At 46.0% G+C, this 18,875-nt stretch overlaps 2 protein-coding genes across 2 annotated transcripts in view; one reads left to right on the top strand and one right to left on the bottom strand.

Moving 5' to 3' along the window:
* LOC123188502 (receptor-like protein 4) overlaps positions 1-17,321 on the top strand; it is a 27,377-nt gene extending 10,056 nt beyond the window's left edge. Inside the window, exons 4-9 of the mRNA XM_044600651.1 lie at positions 14,830-14,901; positions 16,130-16,201; positions 16,276-16,347; positions 16,440-16,517; positions 16,681-16,865; positions 16,960-17,321. Coding sequence (XP_044456586.1) covers positions 14,830-14,901; positions 16,130-16,201; positions 16,276-16,347; positions 16,440-16,517; positions 16,681-16,865; positions 16,960-17,090 — 610 coding nt within the window. The 3' untranslated portion in view covers positions 17,091-17,321. The remainder of the gene's footprint in view (positions 1-14,829; positions 14,902-16,129; positions 16,202-16,275; positions 16,348-16,439; positions 16,518-16,680; positions 16,866-16,959) is intronic.
* Positions 17,300-18,875, bottom strand: LOC123188504 (GTPase activating protein 1). The gene is made up of 5 exons (XM_044600652.1): positions 18,663-18,875; positions 18,466-18,582; positions 18,078-18,257; positions 17,899-17,994; positions 17,300-17,783 (listed from the first exon to the last, which is right to left on the bottom strand). The coding sequence occupies exons 1-5, from the start codon at positions 18,873-18,875 to the stop codon at positions 17,496-17,498; spliced, it is 894 nt and encodes a 297-aa protein (XP_044456587.1). The 3' UTR covers positions 17,300-17,495.

Genomic DNA, 18,875 nt, shown 5'->3' with positions numbered 1-18,875 from the left:
GCAGGTGCAGGAGGAGCAGAGAAAATTGGGTCCATGTCTTCAGGCACAACAGATATGGTTGCCCTGATAGAAGCAGTTTCTTCAGGCACAGCGGTTCAAGCTTCAGTTGTCCTGGCAATTTCTTCAGGCGCAACATTAGAGGTGCCCTGACAGTTCATCAATGGCTGGAATGCAGTCATCAGCCCTGGTACTAGTATTTTCTTCAGCAGTCTGATTATTATCAGCAGTGCTGGCATTTTCTTCAGTAGGCTGAGCAGATGCTTCAGCCTGAGGAATTTCTTGTTGCGTAGGGGCTGTAACATTGATAGTGAATTTTTCAGTTATCTTTACAAATCTGACTTTGGCTCCAAGCCAGTCAGCATAGTAGCGATCAAATTCATCACTCAGTTTCTTGATCTCTGATTGCAGAGCTACAAGTTCGTCAGATGAAAACTTCAAGAAGTTTTGCTTCAGAAAGCGCTCTTTCTTGTACTGTGCTTTCTTCACCTTTTTTCCCTGTTCACATTTTCATTTTTCTTCGTCAATGAATTGAGTCAGCACATGACTTTGACCAGGAGTGAGGTTCAGCTCAGGCAGAGGTGTGTTGGGGTAGTTGTGCCACAAGTCAATGAAGTCGAGGATCAACTTTGGATCCAGCATCAATGGCACATTACTGCCTTTGGCTCTAGCGGCCCGGTGCTGCCTATCTCTGATGATTTTAGCGAGTTCTTCATCATCAGCTTCGTCGTCATCAGGCGGTACTTGGAAGACGACCTGCTTTTTTTGAGGGCTTGGTCTAGTGCCTCGTCCTGCAATGGCCTTGGTTTTCAGTAGAGTGGGGTCAGTTGAAGAGTACAGAGGAGCTGATGAACTTGCAGAGGCTCCTGAGGCAATTGAGATGTCTGTTGTCCTTTGGCACGAGGCGAGATGCACAGGTGCTGAGGACTTGGAAGGAGGAGCTGAGGATTTTGAAGGAGCTGGTGCGGCTTGAGGAATTGGCCGTGAGGGCTTAAAAGAGCTTGGCCGTGAGGGCATTGAAGAAGAAGAAACACTGGGCTTGTGTGCGGGCTTCTTAGGCATGACCTTCTTTGGCTTGCTAGTAGAGGCCTCAGCAGTGGCAGCAGCAGCAACAGAGTCTTCATTAAATTTCCTCACTGCTTTTGTTGCTACTTTGGTCAACTTAGCTTGACGCTTGGCCCATTCATCAGGATAGTCCTCACCACGCTTGAGGCTAGTGGGATCAGCTTCTTGGCCAGGTGTCAATGGATGTCTTGGGCAAGGAGGGTGAAAAGCGATTTTTTTCATATATTTTGGAGTGACATAGTGATATTCCCTTCATTCCCGTGCCCATCTCATTTCTATCTTCTGTATGCGTACCTTGCGCTGATTTTTGGTCTTCTTGCCATGTTTGGCCTCGTCAGGTGTGCAATATTCATCATAGATATCCTCACGGATTTTAAATATAGTGTTGACCTCCAGTCTCTTGCCCCCTTATGAGGTTTCTTGCCATCTGCCTTTTTCTTCAGCTGACGGTTTTGAACTATTGAGTTTTCTGAAGAGGTATGCAACTTTTCTTCGAGGAACGCTGCAAATGAGTTAAGTTGATGAGAACCTGGAGATTTAGCAGCGGACATGTGTACCTGTGAACAGAGTATAAGTGCGAAGAATTTGAAGAGGTCATATGCGTTCTCAAAAGTTTTTGCAAAAAAAACAAGTTTAAGGAATTTGACCGGACGAGTCTCGAGGAATTTCACTAAGCGTTCTTTGACTTAGGTTCCAGAGTTGTACAGATTTGAAAATCCACACAATTAAGAAATCTTGAAGAAAAAAAATGTTGCTTAGAGAAACAGATTAAGAGCAGATGATATGTGAGGTGTTTAGTGTGTGTAGAGTTGAGGAATAAACACCTTTTGAAGATATAAAGAAAACATCAGAATAAAAAAGGACAGTAAAAGTAACTTTTAATTACCCTTGACGAAGAACACGATGAACTGTGAAGTGTAGATTTAGAAGCTCGTCAGTTCAGATCTTCTACACCCTAACTTGGCTGAGGAAGACAACTACGGCGACAGTGGAGTGAAGAAATCCACGGTCGGCATGAGTACGGCGGCGACGAGGTCGAGACAGTGAAACTCTTCCTCACTGGTGACGATGAAAGTAGCGGCGGCGCTAGGGTTTGAGAGCTCGAGCGAGGGAGTGAGATCGAGCGGAGTAAAAACAAAATGAGAAAGGGAGAGGGTATTTATAGCCGAGGTGAAAAACTACTTGTCCGAAGAAATTGGACGAACGTTTCCCTGACCCTTCTCATTCGCATGACATGTGTCATTCACGTACTGTGAGATGAAGATCGTGGGTGAAAAGATAAATATTATCGTGGAATGTGTAACGGTTTGAGCGACAAATGCCGAAAATTCAGATAAGATAAGCTTAAAGTTTCGTTTGCAATTTCTTCAGCTGACAAAGACACAATGAAGACTTTGAACGAGTTTCAAATAAAACGCACATGAAGAATTTGTGAATAGACTAAGTAGAGTTTACTATAGAGAGGGAAGGATCCGATCACATTCACTTAGCAGAACAAGCAACTTGAAGAAATAGCAATAAGTGAATGCTGTAGAGGAAAAACAAAGTTGAAGAAAAATGATGGAAAGAGTGAAGACATAACAAAGTTGAAGAACAACTGAGGAATTTCATAATAAGAAAAAACTCAGATTGAGGATTTTTAACTTTTAGTGGTGGCGTGACCCACCGTATAAAAATAATGATTTCAGACACTGCGTACAATTGTCGTAGGATTCTGAGAATCAAATTCTTTATTAATTTCTTCATACTTAGAGGATTAGTCTTCATCGATTAAAGAAAAACTTTACTTTGTGTATTGCATATCTAAGTCATCAATTTTGTATAAATGTTAGGATGTGTGTCCTTTTAAAAGGACATTCGAAGATTCTAGGATATTTAGCTCACACCTCAACTTGCTAAATCTCTTTTCATCCAAGGGCTTAGTGAAGATATCGGCTAACTGTTCTTCAGTCTTCACATGCTCAATAGAGATGTCGTCCTTCAACACATGATCACGAAAAAAATGATGACCAATCTGAATGTGCTTTGTCTTCGAGTGCTGAACTGGGTTATGAGCAAACTTGATGGTACTCTCATTGTCACAATAGAGAGGTACATTCTTCATGTTGACACCGTAGTCCTTGATGGTTTGTTTCATCCATAGTAATTGAGCACAACAAGAACCAGCAGCAATGTACTCAGCTTCAGCAGTAGACAGTGATACACAGTTATGTTTCTTCGAGGACCAACAGACTAAGGATCGTTCGAGGAAATGGCATGTGCCAGATGTTGACTTGCGGTCCACACGATCACCAGCATAGTCAGAGTCTGAATATCCAAAAAGATCAAAAGCCGAGCCCTTGTGATACCATAATCCAAGTGTTGGTGTGTGAGCTAGATATCGAAGAATATACTTCACATCCTTATGGTGTGATTCCTTCCGTGTAGGTTGAAGTCGGGCACACATGGAAACACTAAGCATAATATCTGGCCTAGATTCACATAAATACAATAGAGAAACAATCATGAAGTGGTATATCTTTTGATCGAAGTCAATACCGTTTTCATCAATGCATAGATGGTCATTTGTGGGCATAGGGACTTTGACTCCTTTGCAATCTTGCATGCCGAATTTCCTCGGTACATCCTTGAGGTATTTCTCCTGAGATATGAATATGCCATTTCGTTGTTGACGAATCTGAAGACCTAAGAAGAATTTCAATTCTCCCATCATAGACATTTGATATTCTTCACTCATTATATAGGCAAATTCATCACACGCCCGAGGGGCCTGCTTGAGGCCATAGAGGGCCTTATTGAGTCCGAAGACTTTGTCGGGATGCTTTGGATTTTCAAAACCTGAGGGTTGAGCAACATATACTTCTTCCTCAAGCTTACCATTAAGGAATGCAATTTTCACATCCATTTGATATAAGATGATATCATGATGGTTAGTATAAGCAAGTAATATGCGAATAGCTTCAAGTCTAGCAACAGATGCAAAAGTTTCATCGAAATCAATTCCTTCAACCTGTGTGTAGCCTTGAGCTACAAGTCGTGCCTTATTCCTCACCACAAGGCCATTTTCATCTTACTTGTTGCTAGGGATGGGCATAAAAACCGACGAACCGAAGACCGAACCGATGCCGAAACCGAAAAAACCGAAAGTTCAGTTTTTATTGTTCCTACAGAAAAATTCTGTTTTTAGCTATGTTAACCGAACTTAATTCCTTCGGTTCGGTATTAGCATGGTTAACCGAACAGGAAACCGAACATTGATGGGCGACACGTGAATCTGCAGCGATGCTCCCGCGCTAGGCAGCCTCGAGAGCGCGCGTGCGGTCGCGATAAAAAGATTCCATGGGCCAAACTGCCTGCCTGCATGCAGGCCCAAACTTACAAGCTATTATGGATTTATGGGCTTCTTTTTCACGTGAGGTTGATGTAGTACGCTTGCGCTGCAGTTTGATTGTTTAGTCCCACCTCGGCCAGCCACGCACAAAGAGGTGGATGGCTAGGCTATAAGACAACGCAGGTAGAATCGCTGGGAGGCACTCAGCCTATTCTTTGGCACATTCAGCAAATACGGTACAAACCGATTATCGAACCGAAATGCTCGGTTAACCGAACTATCGGTTAGCTCATTTTACAAGCTATTTTCGGTTTTTATCTTTGCTAACCAAATTTACAAAATAACCGAATGGCAGGAACCGAAAATTCGGTTTCTACCGAATGCCCAGGCCTACTTGTTGCGGTAGATCCACTTTGTGCCAATGATACTGTGCTTACAAGGATCTGGACATTTGACCAGTTCCCAGACGTTGTTGAGCTCAAATTGATGTAATTCCTCTTGCATAGCTTGAATCCACTCAGGCTTCAGAAATGCTTCATCTATCTTAGTGGGCTCTGTGATAGAGACAAAGGCAAAGTGCCCACAAAAGTTAGATAAATGTGAAGCTCTTGAGCGTGTGAGAGGACCTGGAATGTTGATGTTGTTGATGATTTTCTCAATTTGCACTTCATTTGCAACGCGAGGATTAGCTAGTTGTCGTTGAGGAATTTGATCAGCATTTTCATCAGCACCATTTTCCTCAGGTGCATCGGCATGACGTTCTTTATGTTCTGGAACGACTTCTTCAGCAGATTCTTCGGTAGGAATGACATCCTCAGTAGCTTTGAACTTAATAGATTCCCCAGGAGGTATTTCATCTGTCACAGGAGGTAGGTGCTCTCTTTGCGAGCCATTAGTTTCATTGAACCGCACATCTACAGTTTCAACAACCTTGTGGTGATATGTGTTGAAGACTGTAGATGCGCGAGTCCTTACCATAACCGAGCATAAAACTTTCATATGCTTTCGGTGCGAATTTAGAATTGTGATGAGGATCTCTAATCCAGCATTTAGCACCGAAGATTTTGAAATAACTCACATTGGGTTTCTTGCCAGTGAGAAGTTCATATGCAGTTTTCTTGAAGAATTCGTGAAAATATACCCTGTTGATGATGTGGCACGCAGTATCAATTGCCTCAGGCCAGAAGCGAGTAGGCGTCTTGTACTCATCAAGCATAGCGCGGGCCATCTGAACAAGAGTCCTGTTCTTGCGCTCCATGAGGCCATTCTGCTGAGAAGTATATGGAGCAGATAACTCATGAGTGATACCAAATTTATCAAGGTAGTCATCAAGACCAGTGTTCTTGAACTCAGTTTCATTGTCACTTCTGATGTGCTTGATCTTCACACCAAAGTTGGTTGAAACCCTTGCGGAAAATCGTTTGAAGATTTCCTGCACTTCAGTTTTGTAAGTGATGATGCAGCATTAGTAAATGTGGCATATATAGATGCAGCATTAGTAAATGTGGCATAGTGAGTATGGCCAAAGAGATCCACGTGAAGCAATTCAAATGGACGAGTGGTAGTCATGATGGTCTTTGAGGGATGCTTGGCCTTGGTCATCTTTCCGCTTCACAAGCTCCACACAAATGGTCTTTGAGGAATTTGACACCCTCGATGCTGATGCCATGCTTGTTCTTCGCGAGCGTGTTCAAGTTCCTCATCCCAACATGACCAAGTCGTCGATGCCATAGCCAGCTTTCTGAAGCTTTTGCAAGTAGACATGTAGCAGGTTGTGGTCCTGTAAAGAAATCAACAATATACAAATCTCCTCTTCTAAAGCCTTCGAAGACTTTGGAATTGTTAACTTTCATGATCATAAGACAATGATACTTGCCAAAGACAACAATCTATCAAGGTCACAAAGCATTGAGACAGACATGAGGTTAACCCTAAGGACTCAACAAGCATGACTTTGTCCATGTGTCGATCCTTTGAGATTGCAACCTTACCTAGACCCAATACCTTGCTTTTGCCTTTGTCAGCGTAGGTGATATGCTTCAGATGTGATGGAGATAAAGCAGAGTCCATTAATAAGCTTCTGTTACCAGTCATGTGATTTGTACATCCACTATTGAGGACCCACTCAGTGGCTTTGGGTTGATCATCTTGCAGATGAATTAGTGCAACTTACGAACTCATATACTTCATCAGTGAAGAATATGATATCAATTTCATCAAGCAATAAAACAGATAAAGCAGTATGAGGACGTGAGAAATGAAAATTCATTTCTTCATGATTAGCTTGCGTCCTTTCAAGCATATTCAGGTCTCCAGCAAATTCTTCAGACGATTAAGTTTGTTTGGAGACCTGGCCTTGCATAAGAGATTAGTTCTTTTTCTTCACCACCCACATCTGAAGGGGTGGCAAAGAGTTCATCATTCTGTGAGCTCCATAAGAGAAAGGTGGCATAGATATCAATCCACTTCGTTTCACATAAGAGGGATTAAGGTAAGCATAAGAGTAAGCAGAGAAATTCTTTGAGGATTTATGAACATAAAGATTTGAAGAATAATGCACATATCCATAATCCTTAGATCTTCCTTGCAAAACAGACGGGTTAGCACGATGATGCTCATATGAGGACTTTGATCCTTTTGAGGAATTTGATCCATGTGAGGAATTTGGTCCGTATGAGGACTTAGATCCATATGAAGAATTTGGTCCATATGAAGAATTTGATCTGGGTTTCTATTCTTCACAGGTGGTGTCATGATAACATCCACCTGAAGATTTTCAAGACACCTTTTGAGAACCCAGATTTTCTTCATAGAAGGACCGTTCCTGCAGTTAGTGCCAACATATCTAGCAAATACTTCACCATTCTGATTTTTAAACAGTTTATAGTTGTCAATTGACTCATCAGAAGAATATGAAGATTCACATGTAAAGCCAGATAAAGTAGATGGATCCACTGAAGGTCCCTTTGCAGCAACCCATGAGGTTTTGGGATACTGCTCAGGTTTCCAATAGGTCCCATTAGCATTAAGTTTCCTCTCAAAGGCAATACCCTCTTTTCTAGGGTTCCTGTTGAGGATCTGCTTTTTAAGCACATCACAAAGAGCCTGATGCCCTTAAAGGCTTTTGTACATGCCTGTCATATACAATTCCTTCAGCCCTGCATCATCAGTGATAGTAGCAATGTCCTCAGATGAGGAATTAGTGATAGTAGAGACAGTTGAAGAATTTGCAGCAATGAAAGCATTTGAGCATTTAGATGGAGAATTAGCAGATTCACGTTCAATGCACTTCAAACATGAAGGAATAAATTCTTCTTGAGTAGCGCTGATTTGTTGAGCAAGTAATGAATCATGCTCCTTCTGAAGATCTTCATTACTCACTCTTAACTGCTCAAGATCTTACTTTCTTTGAAAAAATTCATAAGAAAGCTTCTCATGATCAGATAGGAGAGTGTTATGATGACCTTGAAGATTGTCAAACTTGGACTGAAGTCTCTGGAGATTTCCAGTCAAAATTTTAGTGCGATTCATTTCCTCGCTCAACATATCATCGCTTTTATCTAGCATGTTTTGAACCCTTTCCAGAGCTTTTTGCAGTTTTACAGCAATCTTAGCAAGTTTAGAATAGTTGGGTTTAAGGTTTTCATCAGATTCATCCTCACTTGATTCAGAGGAGGGATATTTAAGTACCTTTGCATCTTTTGCCATGAAGCAATAGGTGGGAGCGTAGTCATCATCGCCGTCGTCAGTGGTGTTGGAGAGGTCCTTTTCCTCAGAGTTGAAGATGGACTTGCTGACGAATGCGGTAGCGAAGGCTAGGCTCGCCACACCAGAGTCTGACTCCTTAGATTCCTCCTCTTCCTCATTTTCCTCAGATTCAGCCTCAGAGTCCATTTCCTTGCCAATGAATGCTCGAACCTTCTTGGAGCTGCTCTTCTTGTGAGATGAAGACCTTGAAGGTTTTGATGAAGAGAACTTTGAAGATTTCTTCTTCTTCTTTGAATCCTCAGAACTATAATCCTTGTATTTCTTCTTCTTTGATTTCTTTTTTCACCGAGGACAATCTTGAATGTAGTGACCGGGTTTCTTGCATTTGTGACAGAGTCTCTTCTTGTAATCATGGGATGAGGAATCTGATCTTAAGTCACCACTTCTTAAGGATTTTCCAAAACGACCACGTCTTGAGAACTTCTGGAATTTCCTCACGAGCATTGCTAGCTCTTGGCTCAGTTTTTCAGGGTCACCAAGACTGCTACCAGAATCTTCATCTTCTAATTCAGACACTGTCTTGGCCTTCAGAGGTCGTGATCTACCATAGCTTGGTCCTTAGAGACCTCTCTTCTCAGCAAGCTGAAACTCATGAGTGTTTAGCCTCTCGAGGATATCAGCGGGATCAAGTGACTTATAGTCTTCATGTTCTTGTATCATCAATGCCAAAGTATCAAATGAGGAATCAAGCGATCTCAGCAATTTCTTCACCACCTCATGGTCGGTGATGTCAGTGGCACCAAGTGCTTGAAACTCATTTGAGATGTCAGTGAGGCGATCGGAGGTTTGCTGAACATTTTCATTGTCGAGTCTTTTGAAACGGTTGAAGAGATTGTGAAGAACGTCAACTCGAGAGTCACGCTGTGTTAAGACGCCTTCATTGACCTTGGACAGCCTGTCCCAGATAAGCTTTGCTGTTTCCAAAGCACTCACTCTGCCATACTGCTCTTTGCTCAGATAGCCACATATGATGTTCTTCGCTTGAGAGTCGAGTTGCTTGAATCTCTTCACATCAGCAGCGTTGATGGTGGGAGTGACAGAGGGAACATCATTCTCCACAACGTACCAGAGATCGTTATCAATTGCCTCAAGATGCATGCGCATCTTATTCTTCCAGTAGGGGTAGTCCGTCCCATCAAAGGTAGGATACCCAGTAGAAACCTTGATCATACCTGCGGTCGACATAACTAAAACTCCAGGCGGTTAAACTAAAATCACACAGAACAAGGGAGTACTTTGCTCTGATACCAATTGAAAGTGCATTAAGTCGACTAGAGGGGGGGGGGTGAATAGGCGATTTTTATGAATTCTTCACTGAGGAATTTCTGGGTGAGGAAATTCCTGAGCGAAGAACTACTTGCAGCGGAATAAGTACTCAGAAGTAAACAAAACAGAACATGAGCATGGTCTTCATGATGAAAGGAAAACAAGTGCGAAGTATAGAAAGCGTAAGTTCAGGATAAAACAGGATGAAGACAAACAGACTGAAGAAATTAAACTGAGGAAATTGAGAAAGTCTTCAGTCAAAGTCTTCGAACAGATATGAACAAGCACACAACACAGAAATGAGGAAATGGAAGGGTTGAGGAAATGGAACCAGTTAGCTCGGTGAAGACAATGATTTGGTAGACCAGTTCCAACTGTTGTGACAGTTGTACGTCTGGTTAGGGCTGCTAGGTATTTAAACCTGAGGACACACAATCCCGAACATCCAGTCCTGAACACGCAGTCCAGAACACTCAGTCCTCACCGTATTCCCCTTGAGCTAAGGTCACACATACCTCGTCCAATCACTCGTGGTAAGTCTTCAGGTGATTTCCAAACCTTCACAGACTCGGTCACTCGGCTATCCACAATTTCCTCTTGGATGCTCTAGACCATGACGCCTAACCATCTGGAAGATGCACAGTCTTCAAAGGTACCAAGCGTCGGATCCACGCAGGATCTATCTCTTCAGTGATGCTCAATCACTTTCGGTTTGTAGGTGTTTGGGTTTGGGTTTTCCTCACCTGATGATTTTCGCTCAAAGTCCTCGGAGGATGGGATGCTCTCAAATGACAAGTGTCAATTTCTCTTGGAGCAGCCAACCAGCTAGTGGTTGTAGGGGGCGGCTATTTATAGCCTAGGGAACAGCCCGACATGATAAGACATAAATGCCCTTCAATGATATGACTGTTAGGTGGAAGGGTATTTTGGGACAGTTGGCGCGTAGCATAGCAACAGTCGGAAATTTGACTAACAAATTCCTCAGGGCTATCATGTTCCTCACTTGTAGGCAATCCGCACTGGCGAATTCCTAACTCCTCAGTCAGAACAAATTCCTCAGAGACCAGAAGAGCTTCATCTCTTTCACTGAAGAAATTGACTGAACTGTATGAGATTTCTAATGGCTTCACTCGAAGGGATTGGTAGGTGTAGGATTTTGAGTTGAGCATCGCTTGGAAATTTTTCCTTAGTATTTCCTCGACCCCCTTTAACAGTACGATGTTTCCTATGACTCAAGAAAGAGAAAATGAAACTACGAAAACAAAAGTCTTCACGCTTCATGTTCCTCGAATGAATACCAAGTCTTCAGGATCACACCAATTTCTTCACTTTCAAAGTCTTCAGAAATCCAAAGTCTTCAGTCGAAGAACTTCATTTTTAGGGGCCGACTTTCTCTGTAAATATCAAACTCCTCATAGACTTATAGACTTGTGTACACTCACAAATGCATCAGTCCCTTAACCTATAAGTCTTCAATACACCAAAATCACTAAGGGGCACTAAATGCACTTACACCAGGGTTGTCCAAAGCGCATGCGTCGTGGTGATCGCGGTCACCTGCACCAACACCTCTTTGGAGAGATTATTGAGCAGGTACTCGAGCACTTGTTGATCCTCCCGGACCCAGATTGGGTGGAGAGGGTTGGGCTCGGTGGAGTCCTTGTCGTCCTTGTCCTTGCCAGGAAGGAAGCGGGCGTGCTGCTGTCAGCATAGCCGAAGACGCCAGCTCCCCTTAGCTGCGGCATGATCTGGACGCGCCACAGTACGTAGTTCGTACGGGTGAGCTTCTCCGTGACCTGGTTGTTGAGGCCGATCTGGGAGGAGCTGAAGGAAGACATGCTAGGCACTAATGGAGATTGGAAAAACTAGATGTATTGGAAGAGGGATGCTCTGATACCATGTGCGATAGGCGGAAAGTGTCTAACCCTCGTATGAGGGGGCGCCGTGCATGTTTATAGGCAGGCGCGCACATCCCTGAGGACATCGCATACAAGTTGTTAAGATTACATCCTTGGAGGAGAAGGGATAAGAGAGAATAAGAGGAGTTCGGTTTACAGGAGATAAGCTATCTATCCAGCCGAAACACTTAAGCATCTATCTCTATCTATCCCTATGTCACGTACAATGCTACGTTTAACAGAGATCACACGAGGGACGGTTCGGCACAAGTGGTAGGGATGGTCGGACCGGCCATGACAAGTGGTCGGAGACCTATCTGATGGCCTCAACGGGCTTGTCGTTGACTGTATCATGTGATTTGGTACATGGAGAGGAGCACCCATAGTCATGCCCCAGAGATGTAGCCATGTTGGTGAATCTCGTTAACAAATCTCGGTGTTGTGCTCGTGCTTTTGTGATTGCTTTTCCCCGACAAATTGACGCGCACCTCAGATTATTCTAACAAGTTGTACGAGAGCAAGGTTTTGATAAGGTCGCAAGTTGATCTAGAGTATGAATCGCGTTTGGTGCGAAGACGGCGTGTGGAAGAAACAGTTATTGAAGCTGATACTGGTCGGTTGGAGGATTTCTTCCATGGAAGTCGTCAGGTTGCGCTGGACTACATCGAGAAAAGAAGCAATTTGAAACAGTAGATTGGAAGGGCAGAAGCACGTGCAATGGCGGCAGCGTGTTCTATATCAATCTCGACGTGATTAGGTCGGGTCACGTGCAACAATGGGAGTCATCAGGATCTTAGAGTCGACAAGCGTTGTCGGCAACAGGAGTCCTGAGCGGTTCTGGCAGTGCAACACATAAGCAACATGCTACATGGGCCAAGGCGGAGCTCATGAATAATGGTTCAAATCCAAGGTACATGGAGGTTCGCGCATGGTGGCTTCAAGATGGCGGGGACATATTCGCCAAGGTATAGTGGAAAATATGTGTCGAATATTAGGTGTACGAGTTGTGCTACAGTTGGACTTATAATTTGCGGAGGGTTAGGTATTTGAGTCGAACACATGTAACCCGGGCCTATTATATAAAGGCACCATGGGATAGCCAAATAGACTAGACATAAGCTGGTAGGTGAGACAAAGATTACGAGAGGGACGGTCTGGCGCCCATTACAAGGGTGGCCGGGGACCTGTCTGATGGCCTCGGCCGGCTTGTCGTGGACTGTATCATGTGATTTCGTACATGGGAAGGAGCGCCCATAGTCATACCCCGGGGATAAAACTGTCCAAGTTGAAAAAAGCAACACAACCGGATAGCCCGTCCCCTCCCGGCCCGCCCCCCGCGTCGCCTCCCCGAGCGAGGCGACCGGGGGCCCATCTCCCCGCCCTCCAGCGCCTCCCCCTCCCGTTCCCCTCCTCCCGCCGCCGCCGGCCTGCGCCACCGGGCCCTGCCCGCGTGGTGTTGGCGGCGGCGGCGGCCGTCCCTTCCCCGCGCGCGGTGCCACGGCTCGGGTGGTGGCGTCCCGCGGCGGTGCTCCTCGGTCAACGGTGATTCCGGCAGCGGCGGCTGCTCCAGGCGGCGCAGCTCCGGGTGGCCTAGAGGCGGCGGCGCAGCCCCTTGGCGGCGCACTAGCGTGGTGGATGGTGGCGGCGCCCGCCCGGCCCAGATCTGGGCCCTTTTGGGCCCCATCTGGGTCTGGGCGGGCCTAACTCGGTCTCGCCTGCGGCGGCTCCGGCCGGGGCGCTGGTGGTGCGGCTCGTGCAGGGGGTGGTGGAGACGGCGTCACGTCTACTGCAGCTCGGCGACGGGTGCTTCACGAGCCCCTTTTGGGCTTGGCCGGGCCTCGAGGGCCTGGTATGCTCCCCTTGCCGCGTCCGGTCGGTGACCGCCGATGGCGGTGGAGGTTGTGTCCTCCGGCGTGGCTGCTCTCGTTGCCGTTCCTCGTTCCCGGCTGCTCCCTCTCGTCCTTGTCGGTCTCGCTTCGATGACCACGGTGAAGCGGCGGTGATGATGGCAAGTCTGTGGTGGCGCACGTTCGTGGGTGGCTTGTCTGGTGGTGCGCGTCGGACCGTTCGGGGTTGTGGGTGTTTGGCGGATGGGAGAAATCCGGGCCGGCTTGCCGGCCCCGACGCGGTGACGCCCGTGGGCGCCATCGTTCCTTCCTGAAGGGCGTCGGGTCTTCCCCTTCCCCACGCCTCTCCGCGTACCGGGGGAAACCCTAGGACCTGTCCGGGCAGCAGCGTCGTCGTCGTCGTCGTGTTCCTTCCTGAAGGTGCTGCTTGGTATGCGGAGGTTCGAGGTGCCTGGAGCGAGGTGGTACATCTCCGGTGGGCGCAACGGTTTTGGGTTATCATCGTTTTCGTCGATCCGACGCTGCGGACATTATTTTCTCTCTTCTTTCTCTTTTGTTTCTTTTGGGCATGCTTGTGCTGTTTGCCCCAGCATTGGTCTCTTTGTTGTATCGGGCGGTTGCTATATCAATATAGCGGGGCGAAAGCCTTTTTCGTTATACCCCGGGGATGTAGCCATGTTGCTAAACCTCGTTAACAAATCTCGGTGTTGTGCTCCTACTTGTGTGATTGCTTGTCCTCGACGAATTGATGCGCGGCTCGAATTATTCTAACATATCTTGGGATCATTTATGCAAATACTGTAGAGCATATTGTGCTAGAGGTGGCAAACCGTGCATGCGCTGGTGAGCGGAATTGCCAGAGGTGGCAAACCATGACATGCACCGGTGAGCGCGGGTGTAACGCTGCGGCCATAGCCACCGGTTCCCGGTCATTATGCCTGGCGGGATCTAGACTAGCCCCACAAACCAACACTAGTCTTTCCTGTGCACTTTACCCTCAGATGAGCCCTTCTGGGAGCAGCAGGGATGTCGTCAGCAAGAAAATCATTCTCATAGTGGAGGAGCCCTGGTAACCCAGACACCGCCGACTATACGCTCTAGTCTATGGCTTTAAGCTCGCTGGCAACATTTCACAAAGCACCGAGGTCATGTCCTCTACTACTCTACACATAACACCTCACAGTAATGTGCTTCAGCCGACCAATACAAGATGTGCTACATGCTTGGTAGGGATAAGCTCCTTTTGTGTGTTGTTAATATACAATGACCGTTACAGATCAGAGCTTCGTCACACTTCACAGGTTGGAGTTTTCTAAATTGGGGGTACTAAAGGTTGAAGAAGAGCATTAGATGTGCATCCCACAGACCCAAAGGGCAGTGGGGAAAGAGAGTGAGGTAGAGGAGATTTAGAAGACTGCAGATAGAGCATAAGTGTGATTATGTGGTGGTATTTTAGGAGTGCTCTGAGAGCGAAGTGGATTTAAACTTTAAAATAATTTTATGAGAGCATTTTCCCCTCCAATTATTTGTTGTGTTACCTTGTTTTAGGCCTTAACAGCACCTTTTGCGTTCTTATATTCATTACAATTTCATTAATCGCCCATTAATGTTAAGTTATTGTTACTGCAAGTATTTGAACTACTCCTTGAACATGCAGAGGTCTTGACAACCAAGGCTTGAGAGGAGTTATACCTAGTGATGTATCTAAGCTACAACACCTGCAAAGCATGTAAGTTTGTTTCACAACCCCAATATGAATGCATGGGTGCATGATTATTTTAGTTCTTAATATGAATTGAAATGTCATGGTTACCGTTATGCTTTGCTATATCTTGTAGTACTGAAAACCTGTAACACCATTAGCTACATTTACTGTTGATGGATGCATTTTCATAAACCCGTGCAACCAAGGTTTTTGAGTCGCCGAGTCAAGTCAAGTCACCATGCCTCCGGTTCAGCGATTAGCCGGACCTAGTCGGTGATTAGTCGCCACTAATTGCCCAAGTTGCTATCCTGCACCTTCTCGGTGATTAGTCGGCATCTAATCGGTGATTAGTCCGCGACTCAAAAACCTTGTGTGCAACATGAAGGATCACTGGAAATGGACTTAAGTATCTAGGGTGTGTTTGGATGGTGCCCCTGCTGGCCCTGCCAATCCGTGGGCTGCCAAAATATTGGCGCAGAATTCTGCCGCCCCTGACTCGCCAAAAAGTTGGCGTGAAACTAAACTACCGGTGCTACTTTGGGCAACGCGAGCCAAATTATTGGCCCTGATCCAAACATTCGCCCACGCCGGGTCAACTACCAATTTTTTGGTTGGGCTGTTGTAGGCTGCAATCCAAACAGCCTCCTAGAAACAACTTTGTAGTTGTTCAGTCAGATACAGAAGGGCTGTTCAAAGATCTGATTGCCTGGGTTCCATGCCTGATCAACAGAAATCAGCTATGCTGGAACAATTGCAACCATTTTATTTGAGTAATACAAGCCCTTGTTGCCGGCAAACAAAAAGTATAGTCTTCTGAAATATATGTTGCTATTTTTGAGCTGTTGGCGACTAGTTAATTCCTAATTACTTCATAGATGTGTTTGAATTTTGCACAAAAAAATGTAACTACTGCTCATAGCAAAATTTAACTATAAAATGAATCTTTGGGACAATTCTCGAGTGACATATGCTGAAAGTCAAAGTCTGTTCAAGCTTTGCATTACATGAATCATGCGGGATTCATACTCAAAATTCCCAATGCTGCAAACAGGCCAATTTCCATTGGCAGAATTAAATGGACTATGGACGCGATTATGTAATCAGGACCAAATCAATATTGTCAATGATCCTAAATTTGAGGATATCACTTAACGAAGTCTAAATGAAACTACCTGCCTTTCTTACTGTCTTAAGAAAGTACTGACACTATGATTTTGGCCTGACAAAGATAAACTTTCGTTTGATCAAACAGAAACTTCAGCGGTAATAGTATAAAGGGCAATATTCCATTGTCTTTGGGTACCATCCCAGGGCTACGAGTACTGTAAGTCTCTGCAACACCAGTATTGTGAAGTCCCAGTTTTTCATTTAATCCTTATTACGTAATCATATTTGTAGAGATCTGTCATTCAATGAACTCAATGGTTCTATTCCGGAGAGCCTTGGCCAACTGACGTCTTTACAGACACTGTGAGGACATCAATTGCACATTTTTTTTCTTCTGTTTGGGACTTACTTTGTGCTTCTTCCCCCTTAACTAGAGATACTTTCTCTTAATGCAGGAACCTAAATGGCAATGATCTTTCAGGAAGAGTTCCAGCCAGCCTGGGAGGAAGACCTCTACACAGAGTTAGATTCAAGTAAGAACCCACAGCATTTATTACTACAGATAGTTTGCATTCCAGTTACTCCTTTCTCCACATATATAGGAGCATAAACCCCAATCTAGATGTGCATTAGAGTTCCTGTTTGTCTTAATATTACTTGAATGTTTGGGAGGCTTACAAACTGTTGAAATGACAGCTTTACGGACAATGCTGGGCTGTGTGGAATTCCTGGTTTACATGAGTGTGGCCCTCATTTATCAGTCGCTGCAAAGATCGGCATGGCTTTCGGGGTACTTGTAGCTTTTCTGTTTCTAGTTGTATTTGCGGCATGCTGGTGGAAAAGGAGGCAAAACGTTATCCGTGGTCAGAAATTAGCTGCAGGTAAGAAGCTGTAGTAAACCATTTAAATCTGAATGCAGAGTATACAAATTTGTTTGATATAATGGACTAAGTTTTTTTTCCTCCCGTTTTGCAGCAAGGGAAGCTCCGTATGCTAAATCAAGGACCCAGTTTACACGGGATGTGCAGATGGGCAAGCACCACCGCCCGCATGAGACGAGCCCACGGGGTGGCAACAATGAAAGCTCGCCACATTTGCTTGCCTAGTTACTTGCCGCGATTGGTAATGCTATTTCGGTTGTGCGTCCTCTCCGGTATGCTCAGTTAATGCTGCTGTCAGCTTGAGTTGTAAAACAACTGTACATACTAGGTCAGGATGGTGTATATACTCCCTTTTTTCCTCCAAGTGTTCAGTCAGGGAGTATTGTCAACTGGGAAATAATCCAGATCATCCTATTTCTAGTTGAGATTACGTATATGCAGAACCAAAACTATAAACAGACATGACCCCCCAGTAGCATAAGTCTATTGCATGCCTTACATAACACCCACTGTAATGATCTGTAGATCTCACCAGGACGTTGCCTATTTTCATAGCTCAGAGGAAGCAACATTCCAGTCACAGAAAGCAGCCAGTAGAACTGCCTGACCACCATGGTTGGCCACTGAGGATCACTGCACCGTGCCTGGGATGTTAACCCACTCCAGGTGCAGGATGATCTCGCTGGTGTCGGTGTTCCCCAGCTTGAGGACAATGTTCTGAGAGACCTTGCCGTCTTTCCATGTGATGTGGCTCTCGGTGGAGAAGCAGTTGCCCTTGTCAGGGTGGATCGTCTTCATCACGGTGTCGTCAGGGACGTGGCTGAGGTCCTTCTTGGCGATCTCGACAAAGTTGAGGATGCTGAACTCTGCATCGCCCATGCTGTCATCCTTGGTGAAAGTATCATGGTCAAAGACTTCCTGTAAAAGTAATAATGAAAGTAAAACCCCAAAGGTTGGTTTCAGGAACAGGAGATCGACTGGAGATGTTCATCAGAGTAGAGTGTATTGGGATGGAGATGTTGATCGAACTTACAATCTTAACGGGGAGCGTCCAGTTAGTGATGGACAGGGTGAGCTCCTCGTTCCATTCCGGCTTGGTGGATTTATATTTGATACCGGACTTCACTTTCTGCACATGATTACATCTCGGTTTTAGATTTAGCACTCGATCGGCCCAGGCCCAGGCCCAGTGATGATCGGACAGGAAAGTACCTGCTGCCCGAGGCGGATGGCGACGTAGGGGTCGCTGCTGTGGGCGAGGGGGTCGCAGATGGCCAGGTTCACCCCGCTGACCACCTTCACCTTGAGCAGCCCAAGCAGGCGCTCCATGGAGGAGCCGCGGAGAAGAAGAAGATCGATCGCCGTGGACGTTTCTTTACGCGAGGGGCGCTGCTAGGCGTAAGCCGACTGATTTCAGGAGAAAATCAGTCAGCTCGTCAGCCGTTCGATTCAGGCCCCCACAGCCGTTGGATTGGTCTTTCTTATGCAACGCATGCCGCAGCTTCGTCCTCCTCCTGTGGTGAAAATTCCCCACGCTCTCAATCCTCTTCCACGCACACGGGAGCCCTGGCTACGGCGGCGAGCTCCCGGCAAGACATACCAACCAGGCTCGCAGTGCCATGTTCAGCCTTGTAGCAACGCCGCTACCGCCGGCACCAGAACCACCGCTGCGGGCGGCCGGAGAGCCGGCCCCTTGTAACACCCTCGGTGCCTCCTCCTGCAGCACCGCCACCGGCGAAGCTCCATTGAAGCACTCGGCGGCCTCGATGGAGCTTCATTGCAACACCGACGACCGACCGGTGAAGCTCCATTGGCAGCGACGGGTGCTGCGACGCAGCGCATGGTGAAGACGGTGAAAGTTGAGAATCTAATATGCAGCGCCGGCCATGGCGGATGCTGCGGTGCAACGTTGGCAGCGATGGGCGCTGCGACGCAACACATCGTCCATGGCGGAAACTCCAAGACAACGCGTGACGACAGCGAAAGCTGCGATGCAGCACCGGCGGCCAT

The sequence above is a fragment of the Triticum aestivum genome, chromosome 2A (assembly GCF_018294505.1).
Source record: "Triticum aestivum cultivar Chinese Spring chromosome 2A, IWGSC CS RefSeq v2.1, whole genome shotgun sequence".
Classification (NCBI taxonomy): Eukaryota; Viridiplantae; Streptophyta; class Magnoliopsida; order Poales; family Poaceae; genus Triticum; species Triticum aestivum.
Note: the sequence above shows the minus strand (reverse complement) of the source record. Positions and strands in the feature narration are given on the sequence as shown.

Excerpts from the sequence above, each read along its gene's own strand:
- LOC123188504 (XM_044600652.1), bottom strand. The coding sequence starts at position 18,875 with ATGGCCGCCGGTGCTGCATCGCAGCTTTCGCTGTCGTCACGCGTTGTC. Across the intron at positions 18,583-18,662 it reads CTGCCAATGGAGCTTCACCG|GAGGAGGCACCGAGGGTGTT; the intron begins GTCGGTCGTCGG and ends GCGGTGCTGCAG. Across the intron at positions 18,258-18,465 it reads TGGCACTGCGAGCCTGGTTG|CAGCGCCCCTCGCGTAAAGA; the intron begins GTATGTCTTGCC and ends GCTTACGCCTAG.